This window comes from Heloderma suspectum, chromosome 3 (genome assembly GCF_057233095.1).
Source record: "Heloderma suspectum isolate Gila_16-S chromosome 3, 16-S_ref, whole genome shotgun sequence".
NCBI lineage: Eukaryota > Metazoa > Chordata > Lepidosauria > Squamata > Helodermatidae > Heloderma > Heloderma suspectum.
The window spans coordinates 272294368-272318194 of NC_139460.1; the positions used below are offsets into that span (position 1 = coordinate 272294368).

The 23827-nt window shown below is 42.6% G+C and overlaps 1 protein-coding gene across 1 annotated transcript; it reads right to left on the reverse strand.

The window, feature by feature from the left end:
• Positions 1-1134: 1134 nt before the first annotated feature.
• Positions 1135-22404, reverse strand: PPP1R7 (protein phosphatase 1 regulatory subunit 7). The gene is made up of 10 exons (XM_084847031.1): positions 22315-22404; positions 19946-20068; positions 11598-11653; positions 9912-9977; positions 8907-9037; positions 7262-7424; positions 6072-6188; positions 4994-5098; positions 2254-2340; positions 1135-1528 (listed from the first exon to the last, which is right to left on the reverse strand). The coding sequence occupies exons 1-10, from the start codon at positions 22370-22372 to the stop codon at positions 1352-1354; spliced, it is 1083 nt and encodes a 360-aa protein (XP_084703157.1). The 5' UTR covers positions 22373-22404; the 3' UTR covers positions 1135-1351.
• Positions 22405-23827: the final 1423 nt, after the last annotated feature.

Below are 23827 nucleotides of genomic sequence, written 5' to 3' on the forward strand. Positions count from 1 at the left end.
GTTTCAGAATGAAAGTTTCAGGAGGAAATAAGAGAGCAATAGTAGCTGAGTAAAACCTGAGAAGGGAGGAGCTGAATAGCAGAGCTCTGGCCTGGGGAAAGGCAGGGAAAAGAATTGGGTAGGGTCCAGCAGCACCAGGTCACAAGATCCCTGCCTTCCTGGGCAATAGGGGAAGTTAACCCATTGTTATATGCCTCCTCACAACAAACAGAGAAGGACTGGGGGGCACTTTCATTTGTTGTAAGATACATTTACCATGTGATGCTTTCCAGGATATTTGTTGAAACAAAAGGCTGTTAATATCCGCTGCCAGCATGTTCAAGGGGCATGGTTATGCCAAACAGCCCCAGTGAAAACAAGTGTTGGTCTCAAATTTATGCCTATCAGTTACTCCTATAATCGGCATCTCTTCTGCCTACCCGGCATAGATATTTACTTTTCTACAATGCAAGCCTCATTTGTTAGAGATATTGTGCTCCATCCTACCTTACCCATAATTGGTTGAAAAGATTAGTCGTAGTTCAATCCTTAAGAGGATTGTTCATGCATCCTGCATTCTCAACAGCACAAGGTGAATTTCACGTACCAGCTGTGTAGCTTGTTCTACCATGTTTTGCAGAATGCAAGCTACTGTTACACAGCTGCATGAGATGCACAATGTGTCAACACATGGGAACTTCAAACTTCTAGACACCATCCCACAGGAATGCAGGTTTGCTTATCAGATGTCTGGAATGGTAAATAGAGGCATATGGAACATAGGCATTCTTGTTAATGGGAAGAACCAGGATAAGATGATGTTTTCTAGTGCAAACACTGACAGGTGCAAGCAATAACCCAGCTCTTGTGTTGTGAATGAGAATTTGAGCATAGACTGGCAGAAGCTATTAAACTAGGCAATTCAGTCTGGCTCGCATCTAGTTGCCTCTGTGCTCATTGGACAGGTGATGACTGATGGTTTCCCTGTCCTCAGTTCAGGAAAGGGGAATGAGACTGCTCTACTTCCTACTACTAGCAATTCTTACAGACTGGGGGTACCTGTCACTTTACAGAAAGAAGATACTTGGGCTTCAGAGTGCATCTCTGAACTTGCTGTTGGGTTGACCAACAGGAAGAGACACTGTCACAACCAGGAAATCTCACACATTAAGATTTAATAATAATTATAATAGTAATATTCAAAAACAACAAGAGTGTGCATTATATGCAAGGTCTGATATCAGTGCTCTTGGTTGGCTGTTTGCTCTGTAAGTGTCAGTGGGCTGAAGACAGAGGTTGCAGGGTGGATAAAAATCCCAGCTGTGACACTCTGAGAGGAAGGCAGGCAAGGGGGGAAGGGACTGGAGTAGCTTCAGAACCGGACAAAGGTGGCATCTATCTGCCGGACGGATGGAAGGGCCAACATAATCTTCCGTCGGTACTGAGGATCTTTCTGGAGGGGGTTTCGCTCTAGGTAGACCGTTTCCAAGTTCTTCGCTCCTTTCAGCTCGTCCAAGTCACTCCAACACTCAATGAGGTTATCGTTCATCTGGGAAACACACACGGCAATTTTTTAAAGACAATACAACAATCCATGGTTGCCAGCCTGATGGCATTTGATCCACGCTCATTCCATTGCATCTTTACTCTCCTCCCTCATCTCATTTCCTCACCTCCTCTGCCCCATTCTCCAGCCCTCACTTCTCCCATCACCTACTCAGCATTTTGAACCTCCCCGTGAAATGGAATTGTGTACTATGTTATTTTATGAAGGTAATGATGATTGACAAGCGAAGGTAATGAACTGACTGGGAATTTTGGAGCAAGCTCCGGATGGGAACTGGGAAACAGGGGATGATTTACCCTTGGCTTTCTTTTCAATTAGTGTTCTGTCAAATTTTTGGAAATCAGTTTTAGTGCAAATGCTGCCATTTTCAGGGGTGTGTGGAAGGGTTCATGACAAAACTACCAGCCACTCATTTTGTGCATCTTCTCACCACTGTTCACAGCTACTGCAAATTATAACTGAAGAGGAACTACTGATTTGGGAAATTCGGGGGTGGGGTGCAAATTAAGGAATTAATTTTATTTGGTATGAATTGGGTGTGAATTAAGTTGGCTGGGTTTGCCTTCTGGGAAATCTAAATATCCTAGTAAACATTTCTAATATACAGATATAAATTGGCACATGCAAATTTTATGTAGATTTGTGTCCTATAGGCCTGTGCCCTGAATCCTGTTAAGTCCCCCAACCCCATTTAGTATCAGACTTACCCAGAATTCCTGGAGTTCTGTTAGATGGGTGATATTTTCAATCTTTTTGATCCTGTTGGCTGCAATGTCCAGCATTGTAAGTTTATTCTAAAACAATCATACAGAAAACTTCAGTCTCAATAATTGTTGCCTTCTCACATTTTTTTGCACCCTTGGACCAAACCTTATTAGGAGTTAAGGGACATGCCGTGTAGCAAAATATCCAGAGTTCATACATACTGCAGCCAGCTGCTTTCCCCAGCATATAAACATGATTGTTGGCATTCAAATATAGAGAAGTCAGGGTAATTTCTTTAACTGGTTGGCAATTAACTTAACCAACAAGCCAATTTGGACCAGAATAGTAAGGCGACAGGCCATGAACCCTATTCCCAGGAGAGGTGCAACCCCTCCCCTCGTAAGAAAGCACAACCCATCTCCCAAGATAATACTAATGGGTTGGGGCTCCTTCAATACTGCTTCATATAACCAAGTGGGGTTAAAAGCCCATTAGGAAGTCTACTTTAGACAAGGGAGAGAAGGGAACCCAGTGACAGGAGAGGGGAATTTTTCCAAACTATGTATTTATTTGTTTGTTTATGCATTTATTTAATTTATGACTCGCTCTATAACAAAACTGTTCTCGGAGCAACAAACAGTAAATAAAAATTAAAGCATAAATCAAAATAAAAACATAAATCAAACACACATAGACATCAAAGTAATAAGCACCACAAAATTTAATCATGTGAATTTATACAACGTAAGTATGAGAAGAATCACAGCTAAAACACGAACATTACAAACTAAGACAATAAGGGTGCAATCCTATGCATGTTTAGACAGGAAAAGGTCCTAGAACTCCCAGCATGGCTGGCTGGGGAATGCTGGGAGTTGCAGGACTTTCTCCTGTCTAGACTTGCATAGGATTACACCCTAAAGTATTTAAAAGCCTGGGATAATTTAAAAAGCCTTTGTCTGGCACTGAAAATATGTCAGTGTAGATGCCTCACAGGCAAGCATCACAGGGCAGAGCATTTTGTAACTGGGAGCCACAACAGAGGTGGTCTCCCCTTGGGTGGTCTCCCACCCTCTGAGCTTCTGACTGAGGGGTCCTTTGGATAATGGTTTTATTGTTTTAATGGGTTTTATTGGTTTAATGGATGTCTTGTTTAAAACTATCTTATTTTTGTTGTGCTTTTTATTTTTTTGTAAGCTGCTTTGATTAGTATTTTAATAGAAAAGCAGAATGCAAATAAACTAAACCAAGCCAGTAAACACAGCTAGTGAGATGCACAATCTTTCTTCTATGAAGAAACAAGTTAAAGATGCTGCTCTCAAGGATAAGAATTAAACCCATGAGGCCTTCACGCAAGGCATATCAAGATTTTAAAATAAAAATTTGTGCCTGCATTCTGTTTGCAAGAGGTCAGTTAAGTTAGCCCAATTCTTCATCTGTTCTCTGCCTTTAACTAAAATAGCATTTCAGGTGTATGGGCACTAGCAAGAGGACAAGGAACTGAGACTCTTTTTCTGCTAGAAGTACCACATACATCTCTTCTTGTTTTGAAACCATTAGCAGATGCTGCCCTCCTGATTGCAAGCTTCTCTAGAATCAACCTTACAGATGCTGCACTATGTGCCTAGGTTGTGAGCAATTATCACTATGAAAGTTTGTAAGAACTCTGAATTTATGCAGTATTGCTTGACCGTCTAGTGACCGTACAAATGACTGCCAAGAGGGAAAAAGTGGCACATTTTTCCCCACCCCCAAAATGATTAATATATGCTTATATGAAATTATAAATTTAATCTTATCCATCAACAACATCACCATCCACCCTGTTGAACAGGGACTGAAGCCTCAGTTCTCTTGGACTCTCTCCCCTTTGCCCCCATATTCCATTTCTTGCCAGATTACACTGCTTCTCCCTTTGCAACAATTCAAAATTCATCCTACACCCCAGTTCTCTTCTGTTGTCTCACCTTGATCTCCACACTTCTATCCAATACTCTGCCGCCAAAATTATTCACTTCTGTCTCATCCCTCTGACCACATTAACACCCCATCCTCAGTCCTAACACTAGCTTCCTGTCCACTCCCAGATCCAGTGCAAGCTTATTGTCCTAGCCTTCAAAACCTCTGTTGACCTTGCCCACCTTCCTCTCTCTTCTCCTTTATCCAGACACATCCCTGCCTGTGGCTTTCACTTATCTAACTCCACCACCCTCAGCAGTCCAAAGCTTGCCTCCTTCCCCAAATGACTTCACCTTCTTCCTTGCTGCCCCTTATGCTTGAACTGTCTCCCAGAATGCTTATGTGATACCACCTTTTCTTTCCTTCCTTCAAATCTCTCCTCAAAACTCACCTTTTCCATGAAGCCTTTGGCACAACGCCCAAATCCCAATACCCTACTGCAGTCTTCCCCAACCTGGCGCCCTCCAAATGTTTTGGACTGCAACTCCCAGCATTCCTGATCATTGGCCATGCTGGCTGAGGCTGAAGTCAAAAACATCTGGAGGACACCACGTTGGGGAAGGCTGCCCTACTGTAACTAGCCCTACATATGTATAACTGAAATAAATCCATGTTTTCCTTCTGTTTATCCCAGCCTCCATTTCCATCCCCTTCTGCTGTTGTCTCCCTTGTGTCTGTATCTCGATTGTAAGCCTCTTGGGGTAGAAACCTGTCTACTCATGCTTTGTAAAGAATGTACATGGATGGCACCAAGTAAAAGAATACAAATAAATAGCAGCTCACATTGTTTTCCAGTCCCTCTATGACTTCTATGCCATTATGGCTAAGGTACAGCTCCCGCAGGTTCACCAGATTCTGCAGCCCTTCAATCTTGGTCAACCGATTGCTCTAGAGTAAACATAAAAACTGGCTTTAAGTGATAGGACCAGACCTCTTGGAGAAGAATCTTACACATCTATCAAACAAGCTACACAGAAGATTTATTTATATGACACATGTCATCCCAGAGCTGCACAGTATCACACTGGGAAGAGACATGTACACTCTTTGGCCCATGCACATTACAGTTCAGACTTGACACTTTCATGAACTCTTTGTACGTCAGCACAATCCCGGACTGCATCTATGCCTTTCAAAAGCAACATGAGAATTGGCACGAAGTTCAGATCTTTTCTGGTGGTTTCATGAAAGATCAGTCATGGATTTTCTAGATTGTGAATGAGCAAAGGGGGATATAACAGTTATTCTTTCGGTAGGCACCACGTATGATTCGGTTGAAGCAGAATATGCTATGTTAGATTTTTGCACTTTATGAAGTAGAATTGCTTAATCTCTATACAACTTAAAGGAGTCACTCACTACCAGTATATCGAATATAGCATGGAAAGGCAACAGCTACTTATTTAATTTCATTTCTATACTTCCCAATAGCCGAAGCTCTCTGAGCGGTTCACAAAAATTTAAACCAAAAAGCACACAGTAAAACAATATAAAATATTAAAGCATTAAAACCGCAATATAACAGAATAAAACAAGAACAAAACCTAGCAGCAATGCAGATTTAAAATACAGATTTCAAACAGCAAGCTATTGGAACAACTCTTCCATTACTGTCAAAGGAAGAAAGATACACACCAGATTGCTACTTTAACGGGGGGGGGGGGGGGGACAGAATATTAATCTGAACTATGGTTACCTTCCTCCATCCCCAATAAAAAGCTAGAAATTACCAGAGTATGTGCAATTCTAATTTCAAAAGGTCTAACTGGCGACTGCTCTAAAGCTTATATAAGGAGGAAAAGCAAAGCAAGTTAAGTGATGCCCCTATTAATAAACAAAATGGGAAGGCCAGGACTGGTACCTGTATGCTAAGCACTGTCAAGTTTGTCAACGCATCCAAATTCTGCAGCTTGGTGATTTTGTTCTTTCCTAGAAACAGGCTGTCCAGGTTAGTCAAGGTATCAATATTCTGAATTGCCTGTAAAATGACCACAACAAGCAGTATTACAATCCTTGATGCTAGTAAGCTAACATGACACCAATTTGCAACAGTTTCACCAGCAGACACGACTGAAGTACAGCCATTGCCTCACCCATCCCTTTATCATAGTTTTGTCAATTCAAGGTGCCCATGAGATTATTCAAAACAGATGTCTCATGCTACATGACAGGCTATTCCTACTTTGCACTGACCAGTCAAGCTGAATTTACATGGTATGCAATTAAGCTATGAGCAACTTTCTCATATTTATTAAGCTAAATAGCAACTTTCACCTTGCCATTGTGATTTCCAAAGAATCATTGTAAAGGGATTCCTTAAGAAGGTAGAATCTTTAGGCCAGCTGATTCAGAACAAGTGACATGATGAATCCCACTTACCTAATGTGCTTTGTTAATAATTAAACACTTAGGGAATCTATGTGGAGCCGAAACAATGAGATACTGCTTGGCAGAATATCTGAAGCAAGATTCTGGGAGTGGAGATACAGTCAGCATTGTCATTTTTAAAAAACTTGTATCTAAGGTTAGAAGTATTTATAAAAACAGGGTATTTGATTTTGAGTACTGGTACAAAGACTACTCTGCTTGGATTTTTTTGAAGATCACCTTACTTGTTTGAGTCTTAAATTTCCACTTCAGATCTTTCATCTTTTGTTGTTAGCTTTTAGATATCTAGTTCTACCACTCAATCTCACATTTCTTGCTGCTTATCAGTTTAACTTATTGTTATTACCATACTTGTGTGCTTGGAAGAACCACATGCTGTGATATATTTGCTTCTTCCATTTTAAAATGTTTTTCTTGAGTTATTCTTTGAAGGGGGAATAACACATTTTTTCTATAAGTCCGGGAAGTCGCTGAATAAAGGGTTTGAAAACTACATGCACTCTCTCCTCATACTTCTTAGGCTCATTTTGAAAATCACTGTCACACTCACAGCAGCTGTTACATGCTCTGTAACATTCTTCCCCTTTCTGTTTGATATGGCTGGTTTCTCAGCTTCATCCAGGAAGGATCCTTACTGACTATCAGAGAGAAAGAAATACACACCCTGATTCGATTAGATCCCAGCTCTAACATCTGCAATTGCTGTAAGTTGCTTAGGTTCTCAATTTTGCTGATTTTGTTGTTGACCAGGAAGAGTTTCTTTAATTGAGTGAGCTGATCCAGCCCTTCAATGTGCCGTAGAATGTTAAATGAAATATCGAGGATCCTAACAGGAAACAAAGGATGCTAGGTCAAAACTAAGAAAAACAGTCTTAGGTAATATCCATCACATTTGTACCCCATCCTTCTTGCAAGGAATTCGGGGTGCTGAACATGTGGACCCTGAAATGAAGCTACATAATTACAAATCAGATTAAGGTTAGCGCATTCTGTCCTATAATGTGCATTAATATATTTCCTACTCTCACTTACTCTCGCAATCACATTTAACAGGTTATTAGTTTGCTAGGGAAGCAAAGATGGAGATAATGATCTAAGGCAGTTCATGGTAGAACTGGGATTTGTATACAGGTCTCCTAGACAACCTGAAACATCCACTGGACCACCCTTGCAAAAACAATAGATTCCCATTAGTGCTCATACTGGCTAAATCTAGTTATGTCAAATCATGGTTAAGGAAGCTTAACTAAAGTTTGGTGAGATGTTCTACTGAGAAATACCATGGTTTGCAACTGGCCAGCTAACCAGAAACCATGGTTTGAAGGGGGTTTGCTTACCATGGTTTCTGCTAAGTATGGTTGGTACAATATCTGAACTGAAAGCTATAGATACAGCCATTACTCCAGCTCCAAAGGACACAAGCAGGGGTGGAGAACGTATGGCCCTCCAGACGTTGGTGGACTGAAACGCCCATCATCCCTAGCCAGCATAGCTGATGGTGACGGATGATGGGAGCTGCAGTTCACCAACATCTGGACAGCCATATGTTTCCTATCCCCGACCTAAGGATTGACCAGGTGGAAATTATGGCAAACAAGCATGGCTTGTTTTTGTATGTTTGGAAGCTATGGTTAGCACAAACCATAGTTCAGCATAATGTCTGAATGGAGCCATTGCCTTGCATGTGGCATCCATGGAAGTCACAGGAAAATTCTGTGACCCAAGACTAAGCAAACCCACTTGTTAAACAATAATGCTAGTAATTCTGAGACAGATGGAAACTTATCTTGCCAATACTGAAAGAACATCACTGGCTTCCAGTCCAGCTCCTGCCATTTCCAAGCACAATTCAAAGTATTAGTGCTGACCTTTACAACCCTAGGCAGCATAAGGAATGCCTGCTGTCATACCAACCTGCCCATGCTTTGAGGCAATCTCTGGAGGCTCTCCTCCAGGTAATTACTCCTTACTGCCATCTCAGTAATGGTACCCCATTTGTGGATCTCCCTCCTCCAAGAAGCCCAACATTATCCATGTGGTGCCAGGCAACGACATCTTTAATCTCCCAGGCTTTTAAATGAATATTTCTTTAACATGTTGTTATTGTTAGTGTATTGGGGGGGGGGGGGGGGAGTCAAGCTGCCCTAGAAACTCCACTGAAAGTTAAATAAATAACTAAATATTTATTATTTTTTATAAATAAAAAAATGAACAGTAGAACATTACTTGGCAGTCACCATGAAGGAACACTAGAAGTTTTCCCACTGACAGCTCAAATGGCTTCTTTGTTTTCTGTCCAGGTACTCACTCAAGATCTGTCAGAGCTTCCAAGTTCTCAATCTTTCGAATCTGATTGTCATAGAGATCCAGCTCTTTGAGACTTTGTAACTGTTCCAGGTTCTCAATGCACTTAATCAAGTTCTGACGGAGGCAAAGAGCCTAATGGGTGGAGAGAAGATAACCAGAGATGAGAAAACAAGGATGTTCAAGTCTCATTCCTAATAGGTGTGTATTTAAAACGGTTTTGAAAACAAGTTCCCTACTAGTGGTTACTGTCTCTTGCTACAATTATTTGCTCTCCCACCTCCTCCAGATCTCTCCCACCAGAAGGCTCCTGCTGCAGCCAAAGTGTCCTACTGTGAGGTTTCATTGGGAAGAACAGCAGGACAATACTATTGCTGCCAATCTGGTCAATCTCTGGGCCAAAGGAGACCCCAAAACTTTGGCTGCAGCACATTTCACTGCCCAGCTGAAGGGAGAGATGACCAAACTACAAGTGACAGAAAGAACAGTGATCAGTTCTTCTGATGTCTTTTTTTTTTAAGCTGAAAAGCAGCTGGGGGGGGGGGGGTAATTTGTTCTAGGCAATGGCACTGAGGGAGGTGTGTTTAATTCTCCCTTCCCATACTGTTTTCTTGATCAAAATCTCCCCTGCAGTTGATGAGCCCCATTTCAGAAAGATGCCAAGTATCTGCATTTTGTGCATCTCCCCCACCCCCACCCCCTTTGAGGGTAGTAGCAACTTGGGCATGGAGTAGTCAAAAGAGGTTCCGATCATGGATCTTCTGTGTTGCATGTAGTTTCGTCCACAGCAGAATGCTATTACTGAGCAGAAGCGAAAGGCACAGCGGAATGCTATTGCCTGTTTCTCTCCCCCAACCCCACTCTCAGGTGAAGCAGCTACAGTGCTATGCTATGTTCCCCTAGTTAGAGAAATCCAATGAAGTGCTAGGGGTACCATGTACACACGCTCTCATGCAGCAGCAGTGGAGCTATTCCTGCTCAACCAGAGGAGGTTCCTTAAGACTCTCACCTTCACTTTCTTGAGTACCTCAAACCCCTCAATCTTGCCAATTCGGACATGATTCAGATCAACATCCTGAAAGGCAAAAGAGTCATAAGCTGTCTTAACACTCATGCAAAAGTTGATTTTAATATTACTTCTAAACCAGCCTGAAGGTAGGTAGGCTTAACAGGGTGCAGATTTCAAGGGGTCTCTCAAAACAAGCTTTATATCTGATGTGTGCAGAAGAGCTGGCAGCCTTCGACACCAAGGTGATGGAAATGTTTAGAGCACAAACCCATTTGCTGTGCAGGACCCAGATGTCTTCCCTAAAGCATCTGTTTTGGGGCTGTCACAACTCTTAAGCACTCAAACAGGAATACAGGGTACATACAGGCATACCTTGAAAACCAGACTTGTCCTTTTTTCTCTTATGGGCATGTCCAATTTCTACCCATCTTGACTATGAAACACAGATGTACACACAGTGATTTCAATACCAACCCAGATGCCAGGCTATTGTCCCCCCCACTCCATCCCAATTTTTAAAATGTATTATTATTATTTTTAATAATAATAACAATAATAATAATAATAATAATTCCAATCTAATTTCAGATTTTATACATATTTCCATTGTACAGTCATTCATGTTATTATTCTAATCAAATACTGTAAGAGGGAAACGCAAATCAGGAGCCCACTAAGGACTGAGTCTGCTCAGTGGCCACAGAATGCAATGGCTGGAATCCTCAAGAAGCACGCCCCACACTTCCACATTTTGTTGCTGTTCCCACTTGTCAAGCATTCGTCCTCTATTTTTTATCCAGGCACAGTGCAAGCTCTGTTATCTCAATGCTACCTTAGCCTGATTTGAAAATCCTGTGGGGAAGCATACTGACTGCATTAAGTTGCTCTGCAAAGATGATGAACAGCCCAGGCATGACATGGTGGGCTCACTGGGTGCGTGCGTGTGTGTTTAACCCATAATGAGCCGTGGTGCATGCAGGTGACATTTTGAATGCAACCCTCACTCGGAGGTTGTCATGTCATGTGAACCCAGCCACTGAAGGTTATTTTAGGGTTAAACAACCCTCACATAACCTTGGTTTGATGTGGGGTTATGCGAGGGTTGTTTAACCCTCAAATAACCCGTGGTGGCTGGGATTGCACAACACGGCAACACGGGTTGCATATTCAAAATGTTGCCTGGCATGCACTGTGGCTCATTGTGGGTTGCACAACCCACAGTGAGTTGGCTGTGTCATGAAAACCGGCCCATTAGGTTCTGTAAACAGACTCCTCAAGTGAAGCCCTTTGGCCTGTCGACTAATCGACATTTTCCATGCTAGCCAGGGATTTTAATTTTTTTTTGTCAGCACAGATCTTCAAAGAAAAAAGGCAAAAAGCAGACAGCTACGCTCCCTCTGGAATCAACTTTCTCTCAGCAAAGTGTATTTTTTGCCTCTGAAGCTTTCTAACCTAATTTCTTTACTGTTATGACTCAGCTTTTCGCATACAAAGTATTTTGCCCACCATGCTTAGAACTCCGCTTATTTTTTTTTTTTAAAGATATACATTTTTTAAAGTTCCATAACTCCCAGGGACAAATGCTTGATAGCCCAGGGTTTAGAGAACTTTCCCCAGAGCTCTTCGCCTGTGAGCTATGTGCTCTTTCCATGTATTGTTACAATATGGCAGTGAAATCTATGTTACCTCTGCTTCTGGATCCAGGCTGATCGTCTCCATATCCACCGGTGTCTCTGCTTCAGCTGCAACAGAGCAAGCGCATCCTAAGTAAACCCATGCTGCTCATCAAATTGAAAGCAAATCTGCAAAGTCAGCTCTCCCACAATACAAGAGGATGCATGCCTTAAGGACACAGGGAACACCTGATGTGTGCAGACTTTATGACAGCTATGCAAGTCTCATAGAAGTCCTTCTAAGCTAACGGTCACCTTGCTAGCAACAGGTTGCTACAGCCTGATGTACAGCACAAGAAAGTAATAGCAATGTAAAGGTGAAAAGGTGTCCCCAACCAGTCGTGTCCAACTCTAGGGTGTGGTGCTCATCTCCATTTCTAAGCCGAAGAGCCAGCGCTGTCCGAAGACACTTCTGTGGTCATGTAGCTGGCTTGACTGAAAACCGAGCTGCATGGAACGCTGTTACCTTTCCCACCGGAGCGGTACCTATTTGTCTACTTGCAATTTCTTGCTTTCGAACTGCTAGGTTGGCAGGAGCTGGGACTGAAGACGGGAGCTCACTCCATCACGCGGCATTCGGGTCTCGAACTGCTGTCCTGCCGACCTTCCAGTCAGCAGTTCAGCGTCTTAACCACTAAGCCACCGCGGCCCCACTAAGCCACCGCACCAATGTATCCTTGAAAAATGTACATTAGCAACGTTGTGTTTCAATGGTTAAAGGAGGCAGGTCACGCCTGACAGATGGACTAATTGCTGACAGAACAACATACTGTCATCAGAAATGTTAGGTTACTTGTGCACTTCGGCCATCTTCTCAGTTTTCCGCCGTGAAGAAACAATCTGTGCACTTTGATAACATGGTGGAGTGCTCATAATGGAAGAAATGAATTCATAAGGCTTATCCAGTGGCAAAACACTGACCTGGTTCACACAACATGAGGGTGGTTAATAAGCCACAGTAGCTTGTTAACCACCCTGCGTGTGGCTACATGCTGGCCAGATTTACATAATTACCCTCGCTGGGCACGACTTGCTGTACTATCCAAACCCAGAGAGGGTAGATGATTGGGGTGATCAAAAACCACCCAGCAACCCTACAACAAGCCATGAGTTCTGCGTGGTTTGTTAACCACCCCAACCACCCACTCTCCCCAGGTTCGGACATCAGGACAACCTGCACCCAGCAAGAGTAATTATGTAAATCAGGCCAGCACATGCAGAGTGGTTAACAAGCCACCGTGACTTATTAACCTCATGTTATGCAAACCGACCCACTGACTTGTCTGTCTAGTCACCAGAAGAACTTCATCCACATTCTCCTTGAGTAAAAGGTAGCCAAATATATTCACAAGCCATCTTGCTAGGTCTCGCCTTTTCATTAGAATACACTGGGGGCCATGCACAGAATGGGCTGGGTATTGCTAGCAGTTTGAAGAAACAGTTCCACTGCTTTGATGTTTAAAAAGAAGATCCTTGCTACTAAAAGCACTTTCTGAGAGTGTGCACACAAGTGGAGATGGACTCAGAGATTTGCATTAAATTATTCATACATGCTCTCCATTTGGAAGGTGGGTGGATTCTCTCCTTCACACATTATTGAGCAACATATAGGAAATAATGTATTCTAGCAGAGAGGATATGCAGAAATCCACTGAACAGACTATCCTCTCTTGAGCAGGTCTCTTGCTCTCCTAAGCAACTCTGCCCAGTCGCCATTGCTATACCTTATGGTTGAAACTTCCTTCCGAAATCCTACACAGTGCCACCTCTGTCCCTCTTCAGATCTTTTTTCTGCAAGCCCTTTGGCTTCACTCCTAATCCACAGCCACAAAAAGCTTAGGAAGGAACATAGGCAGCTGCCCTGGACCAGTTGCAACAGCCCTCCAGGGTTTTAGGTAGGAACTTTTCCCGCCCTTCTTGGAGATGCTGGGAACTGAACTTGGGACCTTCTGCATGCAAAGCAGGTGCTCCACCACTGAGCCAGGGCCCTTCCCCCTTAAGTACATGTAACTGAACTAGATCACATTCTTCCATCACAAGCCTTGCCTCTTTCTTCCCTCCAGTTCTTCTGTTGTTTACCCACCATAAATGTATCTCGTAGGTTTCTAGGGACAGGGATCTGTCCTTTTTGCTCATATTACTGAGGAGTGAGAGATGTATTGTTGAGAAATATGGTAACAAAGGTTGTTTGGAAAAAAAACCTCCCAAATCTCTCTTCCCCCTGAAAATGCATATAGGATTTGCTCCGCTTTCTGCGCCTTGGCAGGTCTTGGGCTTATACCCTCCCTCTCCCCTCCTCTGGCACAGCTGCAAGGAGATCAGAAGCATCTACTCTGCAGCCACAGTGTAGGAGATAAGGGGAGGGCATGGGCCCAAGTCTCCTTCCCATAGCACTAAGTTTTTGGACCAGTGGGCACATTTGGGAATTTGAGAAATTGCTGCTGACACCACCACAAAATGCCTAATCACTGGATCACCACTTTGGTGTCTACCTACAATGACTACAGATCTTAGGCTGCATCTTATTCAACAAAAACATTTGTTTCATGTCTACTGGACACCGCAATGTCTCTTTAATAAGGGACTGTCTAATTTGGCTAATTGCTGGCAGTGTTATGCAGCTAATATTTCTTTTAAACATATTTTGGCAATGTCCCGTAGTGCTTCTTTTTGTGAGGAGGTTATTATGCAGATAAATTTTGTACTGGAACAGCCTTTAGTATTCCCTTATGTACACACTCCTTTAAATTATTTACCTGCTTCATGGAAATTAACAAATGGTTAATGTAAATGAATTTTCAGCACCCTTTTGACAGCTACAAGACTGATATTACAACTTTGGGAGGATAAACACTCACCTCCTATAATGCAATGGATTGAGGACTGTATAACCCTTTCAATATTTGAATGGGTGGCATATAGACACCGCCTTCAAATGGATAATTATTTGGATATTTGGTCCACTTTTGTTGAAGCCTATGTATAATTGCTAGAAAGTTACATGCATTTCATATAGATATACAAATCCATGTATGTAAATTAAAAAATTGAAAGAAATAGAAGTTTTGTGGGTGCCAAGTTGGAGACTCCTGCCCTAAACCATTGTTTAGCACTACATGCAAAGAAGCCCACTGCCTTCTGACATCAGCATCGATTACGCCAAAACTAACCCACTCAGATGAACTTGCATGTTTAACAACCAAAGGCAGCTCTACATTAAGGAGAGGGGCAAAGACTGCCATGCTAAATAGGCCTATAAGCAAAGACAGGTCAGCAGCGGCTGTCAAAAGTACTGCCCAGAAACACAACTGAGTGAAAAGTGCAGGACAAGGGGAAGAGACACATTCTACGCTTTGAGAGAAAGAAAGAACACAAACCAAACTCAGTTCATTATGAAAAGAGTCACACACCTTTAGGTGACAATACCATTCACATTTTCCACCATTTCGTTGGCATGCCATACAGAACTGCCCACCCAACTCAGATCTTCATTGAAGGCTCCTCCCTGGTCCTGCTGCCTTTGCAGGAGAAGCAAATGATGACCAGAGAAGTACCTTTTCGATTGTGGTGCCACATTTTTGGGAATACCTCCCCAGAGAAGTCCTCTTAGCACCTTCATTGTTAGACTTCAAGTACCAGGGAAATAACTTTTTATTCTTTTGTGTCTTTTGGCTGATTTCTTTTTAATTGGTTTGTTCTGCTGCCATATTTTTGTCCTGGTAATTTTAATGATAAGTTATACTGTATTACTTTTATGATGCCATTTGTATTGCATTGTGATTTTATTGCAAGCTGCTTTGATCAGGTTTTATTTTTGGAAAACAGGGTATCCTCACCCTCATCATTTTGCTAGTGTAAGTGCAGGCATAGTTATAGCTAAACAGACCTAAAACAAAGAGGAAAGGCACAGGGCCTGGGACAGCCTTCCCCAACCTGGTGCCCTCCAGATGTTTTGGACTTCAGCTCCCATCAGTCCCAGCCAGTATGGCCAGGAATCATGGGAGCTGTAGTCTAAAACATCTGGAGGACACTGGGTTGCAGAAATCTGTCTTACCTTCTCTTCCCCCCCCTCTTTCTGCATCCCCATGTCCCAGCTGCCTCCTCTCTACCCATCCCAAAGGTCTCTTGAGGAAGGCTGGTCTAGGATATGGATATAGGTGGGGAACACAGAGGCAAGAGTCCTAAGGAACGGAGCAGGGGCCAAGGGAAAGAAAAGTGGGGCAAAGCAACTGGGAAGATAAGATGAAGCTAGCACCCCACACCTACTCTGCTTCAGCCAACTGTTACGCCTAACAGTTCCATACACAGTCCCACCATTTGAGGAGCATTTCAGTATTGATAATGTATTCCAATCAAATTGGACAGATAATGGTCCAATTAAATATCCACTCTCATGATTTATAATTTCAGTTGCCCAAGCCATCCATCTTCAGATATGACAAGTGTTTTTGTATTTTAGGGGTGAACAGGATGGAATTACAACTTTAGAATCCAGGAGATAATACTGTGAACATGTGCAAAGTGGCCACCTGCCTACCTTGCTAATTTGAACGCAGCACACATTCATGATCAAAAACTGTAGGAAGTCATGATCAAAATGGCTGTCACAATCTGTTGGGAAGTCAGCTAACAATTTTGCCACCATGTGGTAGAGGCTGAAAGCAAGCTCCCTCTGTGAGCTCTGCAGACACAGGCAATGTAAAATAAAAAAATCCAGGTTGTCAGAATGCCAAAACTGCATGTGTGCAGCTGATGAAATACAGGCTGCAAATAATCCTCAGTCAAAACAAACTACGTTGGAAGAAGCAGGCGGCTCCACTGGAACTACTGCTAGATTATAAACCCTCTGGCCAGGATTAGAAAAAATCAAGAGAGACCTTGACAGTGACTACAAAAGGAGTTCTCTGTGTAATTGTGAACTACCTCATCATTATGAACAACAGTCCTGGAGGTGTTGCAATAGTTTCAGTTGCTCTCAGTCTCATCTATTCTGGCAGAGCAATTTGTTCATGAAGCTCTTGCCAGAGTCACAGCCAGACAATTGCTGCCATTATGCCCAAACTGAGAGCACTCGCTCCCATTCCAGAGAATGGTCATTCTCTTTGAAAGAGGCCTAACAGAATAGATTGCTTCAAGGTGGCAAACAAGTTGGCAGGGAAATGTCTGTTTTCTTCAAAGATTTCTGAACAGAAATACACAAGTTCTGAAGACAAATATGAACTATAGGCCTCCCAAATCCCAGTTTGAAGTCTTCCCTAACAAGTCTAATGTTGTGTCTTCATGACAGCACTTAACACCATTATCCTTCTACCCCAAATATTTAATTGGTGTACCTGTCATATTAACAGCATGTGCCCCCACAGATAGTCTAAAGAACAAAACTCTTGCTCTCCCATATAATAAAAGTCACCTGAAAGATGTACAAGGAGTAAGAGATGTTCCTTATGCTATATGCTGGAAGAGATACTTACTTTTCTTGAAATTTTAACACAATTTCTATTAACATACCTGGGCTTCTTATGCAGTGGTACCTGACACAATTGCTTTGGACTGGAAAAAAATATTTTTCCATGCAATAGCGAATTATTCAGTAATCTACAGTGAGATAGCAAATTAATAAAAGGTGCATCAGTGTGTGTACACATATGAAATGTGTAATCAACATATATTCTTAACCCATGTTTGTCTTTAAATAGTTGTGGGTTCAGTTTTCACTGTTTCCTTGATCCTTTTATCATTAAAATTAAACTCAACAGAAAAAGAAAGATATTCTTACCCTTGAAACATGTATTATTGGGCTTCTTAGCTAACACAGAATACCAGCAGGAGATTCTAAAACATTTCAGGGGTATAACTTGCAAGGGGCAGCCCAAAGAATCTGCACTACATCAGAGGGAGAGACTGAATCAAAACCCAAACCATTTGGATGAGTAAGACAACTAAGAAGACCGATTATCTGATACCTCAAAATATACAATTAAAGTAGCAGTCCTCAAGAAATCCCAAATATGAGCACTTTTCCCTGCAAAGCATGATGTTTGTCAAAATCAGCATAGGATGACTCAAACTCTGGGGAAAGATAATCAGGTTTATTCATTTCAAAGAGTTATATACTACAATGTCTCCAGATCCCTCTGATCAAGGGAGGTAATTGATGCTTATTGTCAAAAAGTAGGATAGAATAGTTTATATATATGTTAACATGTTCGTGCCAAGAGCTAAGGATGCATAAAATTAACTTCAAACCAAGCATATAAGATCTGACTGGCATATCAAAACATGACACTAAAGCCACTCTTCTCTAATGGCTTTGGCCCACTCGTCGAAGGTACTGGATTAGAAAGCTGTATTCTGGCTGTGACAGAAATGAGCGGGTTGCTCTACTATTCAAATTTTGAAATCCTATGAATGTAATTACTATACTAAACTAGAAAGAAAAAGGTTAGAAGTCTACAAATGCCAAATAGTACAGAGAGAGAGACACTGGAGATTATTTAAGTCTGAAATACTGAAGTCAGATAGTATGAGAGAATCATACATTATAGCCTTGCATCAGAACAAAAATATTATCAGCCCCCTCACCTAAATGGGCCTGTGTGTCATAGGGCAGCCAAGATGTACCTGGGTAACCTATCACCCAGATGGAATGGTTGCATGTCCAGGGCAACCAGCTAACTGCCAGGTTACTGTACTACTTTCACTAAATTTTAAATACTGTGTAATGATATCCTATTTGAGTAAATCACTCTGTGAAGTGCAGGATCTTATCACTACAGGAACCCCTCAAGTGCACTTCTTCTTTGAGTATGTGGGAAACTGCCTGGCTCAGCCTTTCCCACCCTGGTTTTCTCCAGATGTGTTGACTACAACTCCCAGAATCCAGCTATGCTGGCTGGGGGATTCTGGGAGTTGTAGTCCAACACATCTGGAGGGCATCAGGTTGGGGAAGGCTGAACTAGTTCATTCTATGTGTGGCTCATCCACATTCAGTATCAAAGCACAACACAAGGCATTTTATTATTTTGTATGGTGGTAGTGCACAGTTCATCAGAACAACTGTTTCCATTAAGATTTTCAATGTTGGTTTGCAGCAAGAGGAAAGTGAGAAGAGAAATTAAGATCAAAGAGAGGCTACTCTTGCTGTCCAGACCCTCCATGTGCATGCATATGTGCGCTCTCTCTCTCTCTCTCTCTCTCTCACACACACACACACACACACACACACTTCTTCAAGAGGGACGTCAATAAGACTGTCTCTTGAGTCTACAACTCCCATTCACACAGCATCGGGCCACCTCTGCATACAAAGTAGATGTCACTCCATACCCAAAAGGCCTCACATCCTATTCCTGCTTCTTTAGTACACTGAGTCTAGAAGGATTTGATTGATTGTTTAATCTAAAACTATGATAGTAGCTGGACACTACAAGCCTTCAAAAGTAAAAAATGTTATGGTGACCTAAACAAAAGAAAAGGGTTTTTTTTCCATGTTGACCATAAACATCTTTTGTTTCGCATTGCAACTGCAGTTCACATTTTATATCAACTTTAAAAAGTAACGTTTTTAAAAATAGAGCACATTTTATTGCTGTTCATCTAACGGTAACATGCCCAAATACTGCTCTTTGCTTCTAAAAGAGACATGCTGAAACATGTATTCCTTTAGACTTTAGAAAATTTATCAAACAAGGCAATTAGAGGTCATAAGCTTGAATTTTAATTTCAACAATGGTGGTTCTTCCACATTCATCCCTTTTCCAATCATATTCATCCTCTGCTAGGTAAGTAAGGCTTATAGTATAAGCTGCCACCTCATGTTACAAAGAGGCGAATGCAGGTGTTATATGAATCGAGAGAGAGAGAGAGTGGCAGGGAGAGAAATATAAGCAAAACATTCTTGTTCAGAGAAGCTAAACATTCCAGAATATTTAAATAGTGGGTGGGCAACTTGTAGGGGCCAAACAGCTAGAGCGGCACAATCCCTATCAGCCCTAGACAGTATAGCCAATGGTGAGGGATCATGGGAGTTGTAGGTCAAAGCATCTGGAGGGCCACAAGTTGCCCACCCCTGAATTTTAAAATTTATAAATCTGCTTTCCACTAAAAAGTGCACAAGTTGTCAGTATATCCAAGAGCTACAGCATTACACACTTATCAGGAACTAAAAACAACACAATCAATATTTGTTAACCCAAATGACACAAAAGCACTGCTAACTTGCAGGGTGCGAACACAACACAGTATAAAAAGTAACACCCCAAAATAGAACACTTTCACTAAGCTTAAGAAAGATGGTTTTGGTGGGTCTTCGATTGTATGCCAGTCTCATTACATGCAATATCCCTCTCTGAACAAGTTTACCTGTTGAGTTCTCCCCATTCTGTTCATCCCTTAAACTCTGTTGACTGAGGTCTGTTACTATGCAAATAGCATGCTTCTTCCCATCATCATCTCCTGACTCCTCAGACTCAATCCTCCTGTCAACTACGTAAAAGAAACACATCATAATTACATTTATTTCAGAAAAGAAGGATGGGAGTAAACAATGAAATATATACAAATTACAAATAACAGTGGAGCTTCTATAATTGCAAAACAGGAGAAGGACAGCCTGATTCTATGCATGCTTACTCAGAAGTACACCCCACTGGGTTCAACAGGGTTCACTCCCAGATAAGTGTGCACAGATTACAGCTTTAGGCCAAGATCCAAAGAACAAGAGAACTAGTTGAAAGGCTAGATGTACGAACATACCCAAGTTAAATCAAATACTAACTAACTTGCACATGCCTGAGGACCTAGATGATAAGTAATCCCTTGTAATCTTCCCTATGGACCCGGGTGGGCTGCACAGAACTGCAGGGTATATTTAGCTTACATGTTATTTGCTTTTTATAAATTGTTACGTGTTTGGATTATCATATCTTGGCTTAATAAGATGAGATATGAACGTGCCTTGTGCCCTTTCATGTAGCTGTTTGCTCTATGTTCACCCATGTGAGTTAGCAGGACCATTACGTCTGAGCTGCAATACTTTGGCTGGTGATTATGGCCCAAACAAGGATTCTGGGTCTCAAACCTGGCTGGGGGAAACCCTATTACCTGATGCCCAATGACTGATTTGTGGTGAATCCATGGTAATGCGAGAATACTCTGCTATAATTCTGGTATTTTTTTCCAGCCAGTCTGATGGCATAGGTTAAAAAACATAGCATAGAAGCCTTTACAGGGCCAGCCCAAGCCATTTTGTTACCCACGGCATTTCCCTATTCCATGTAAAAGCCAACCAGACTGGCAGTTGAATGAGTCTTCTCTCAACGCTACTGACACAGCACAGTGTCTGTCACCACACCTGAGGAAGAGCAAGTTGATTTAGGCTGCAACCCTATATTCACTTATTTAGGAGTAAGATCCATTGTAGTCAATGGGACATACTACTGAGTAGACATGCCTTGGACTCAATTGTCTTACAATCGCCCCACTTTAGTTGGCCGTTTTATTATTTTAGTTGTGAAGCACACAACTAACATTTCTCCCCACTCTTCCACCATTTCATGCTTTACAACTATTTCTACATTTGTAATATGTTCGAACATATGTTAGAACAACTCCAGCAAATACTGTTTGCCAACACTGATTAAAAATCATAATAATAATCTGAGCATGTTCAGTTTCACATTTAAAACTCATTTAACTGACAACATCATCATGAGTACATAAATAAAATGGAGTTTGCTTCTACTGCCCTAATGCTAAACACATTTACTTGCAAATAAGCACCATTTCATTGTAGAAAGGGGTAATATATTTTTAAAGAAAAATCAAAACATGTGTATACGTAACCATGTACATGCCTGCCCAGCCACCCCATAATTTATTTTAAAATTAGCCCTGGTATGCCCACGCTGGGCCAGGCGCTGATGCCAGGCCTGTTAGCCGCTGCCCTGTTTAACTGCCAGTCCAAGTGGTCATTTGCGGGGGGGGGGGGGAGGGCTGCTCTCTTTGCAAGGTAAAGCAAAGCAGGGAAACACTGAAGCTGAGGCAATAGGGAGCAATCTGAGAAGCAATTAATGGATTCCTGAGGAAAATAAAAGGTGGGGGTGAAATGCAGTTTTATGAATAAGTAGCAGCTTAAGCTGCCAGCGTCAGGGATTTTTACAGCCACTTAGTGGTGCCACTTGAACTGCCGGAAGGCAGAGTTATCAGACGCCTCTTCTTCCAAAAGATATATCCTATTTAAGATGACCACCCCCTATTCCGAAACATCACAACCTCCCACAGAGGAGGATGGATGTATCATTTATTTCCTATGTCGCACTAAGGGCATAACGGAAGTGGGGCACCACAGCTCTAAAGCGCCCTTCGGAAAAAATAGGGAGACGGAGAGATCCGGAAACCTGCAGGAGGGGAAACAGGGCGGATTTGTGTGGCGACTGCGATAAAAGGAGGCTACAGTTGGCTCGTCTCTGTTCGGGAAGCATCCACAGCTCCCCCCCCCCAAAAAAACCCACCACCAGCAGCCGCCTGTAGTGCATACGCAGCGCTTCCACCCAACACTCCAAAAACAGATTCCCTGCTAAGACACTGGAATCCCCTTCCATAGCGCCCCCCCCCCCAATAAGGCCAGCGCCCACAACTCCCGAACCGCAGCCGTCCTGCACTCGCCGTCTCAGGCTTGGCCCGGCTCTAACCCAGATTCAGACCCCGCGCGCTACCATCCGGCCTCTCACCCTCCATCATCTCCTGCGCGCCCTCCCCGCTCTCCGTCTCAGATGCCGTCGTCGCCATAATGCCTTGCACCCCCTCTCCCTTCCGGCATCGGACGCAGCTCCCGGAACAGCCAATGAATAACTCGAGCACAACCTCCTCCAGCCAATCAAAGGGCCAGCTTCGCCGCAGAGGCTCCCATGGGAGTCCGTATGCCTGCGCTTAGCTCCGCGGCCTCCTGGGAAATGTAGTTTCTCTCAGGGACATTGGCCGCTAGCCAGGGAAATACGGGCAGGAGGATCTCCGGAGAGCGGGGCGGGCAAGGGGGCATCATCCCAGCCGTGCTGGTTGGGAAGTTGTAGCAACGCCACAGGCGCATTGTCATTGCCGCCTTTTGATTGGAATGAAAATACCAGCTGTTTTTAATCCAGGATGAGACTGGTTGGCAAAAATAAGGTGGCGGAGGGAATTACCGTGATGGAGGGAGGAGAGCCAGTTTATACCTTTTCTGTCATTCACCCGTCCGCGGACTGTTTTAGAGGAAAGATGCTGCTTGCTCTTCCTGGTCCAGATATTCGGGCTCTGTTGGGTGGCCTGTGTGTGTGTGTGTGTGTGTGGGGGGTGTCTATGAGTGCATCTGGTTTTCTTCTTCCATTTCGCACTATAATGTTTTGTGTGGGGTTTTTTCCCCTCTTCTAGACGTTTACCATATATGTAAAATGCATATAACTATGGATAAAGAAATATAAGAAGAGCCGTGCTGGGTCAGATTAAAGATCCATTGCTTAGACAGAAAAAAAAGTCCTACAACTGCCAGGCTGGGGAATGCTGGGAGGTATAGGATGTTTTTCTTCTGTAAAGATACATAGGATTGTACCTTTAATCCAGCATTTTGCTTCCAACTGTGGTCAGCATACTGTAATCCCACAGCAGGGCATAAGGCCACTAGCCTTTCCCCCCCCCGCTCCACAACTGGTATTTAGTGGCATACTGCCCCTGAATATGGAGGTTCTTTATGTCCAACAGCTGTTGACAGATTAATCCTCCATGACGTTGTTTCATTCCCTTTTAAAACCATCAAAGTCTGTTGCCTTCATAATTTCTTATGGCAGCAAATTCCATAAATTATACACTCTGAAGTTCTTGCTTTCTTTTTTTTAAATGACCCATAGCTTTAATGTTATGACAGAGGGTGAAAAACATCTGTCCATTTTCTCCATACGATGGATAACTTTTATAAACTTCTGTCCTATCCCCTATTAGGGTGCAATCCTATGCATGTTTAGATAGAAAAAAGTCCTACAATTCCCAGCATGCTGGCTGGGGCACACTGGGAGTTGTAGGACTTTTTTTCCTATCTAAACATACATAGGATTGTGCCCTTAGTTGTCTTTTTTTGAAACTAATAGACCAAAATGCTTGTAAGGAAGGCATTTCAACCCCTTTCTGTTAATTCCTTCTCAGGGACTAATTGGGGGTTAGGGCTCTTCAAAGATGGCAAATTATTTATTTATTTATTTATTTCATTTCTATACC

Bases quoted from the DNA above. Each gene is read 5' to 3' on its own strand.
- PPP1R7 (XM_084847031.1), bottom strand. From the start codon at position 22,372: ATGGCGACGACGGCATCTGAGACGGAGAGCGGGGAGGGCGCGCAGGAG. The intron at 7,425-8,906 runs GTGAGTACCTGG...GTTTCCTGTTAG, and splicing joins GAAGCTCTGACAGATCTTGA to GATCCTCGATATTTCATTTA. The intron at 1,529-2,253 runs GTAAGTCTGATA...TGTGTTTCCCAG, and splicing joins CAGAACTCCAGGAATTCTGG to ATGAACGATAACCTCATTGA.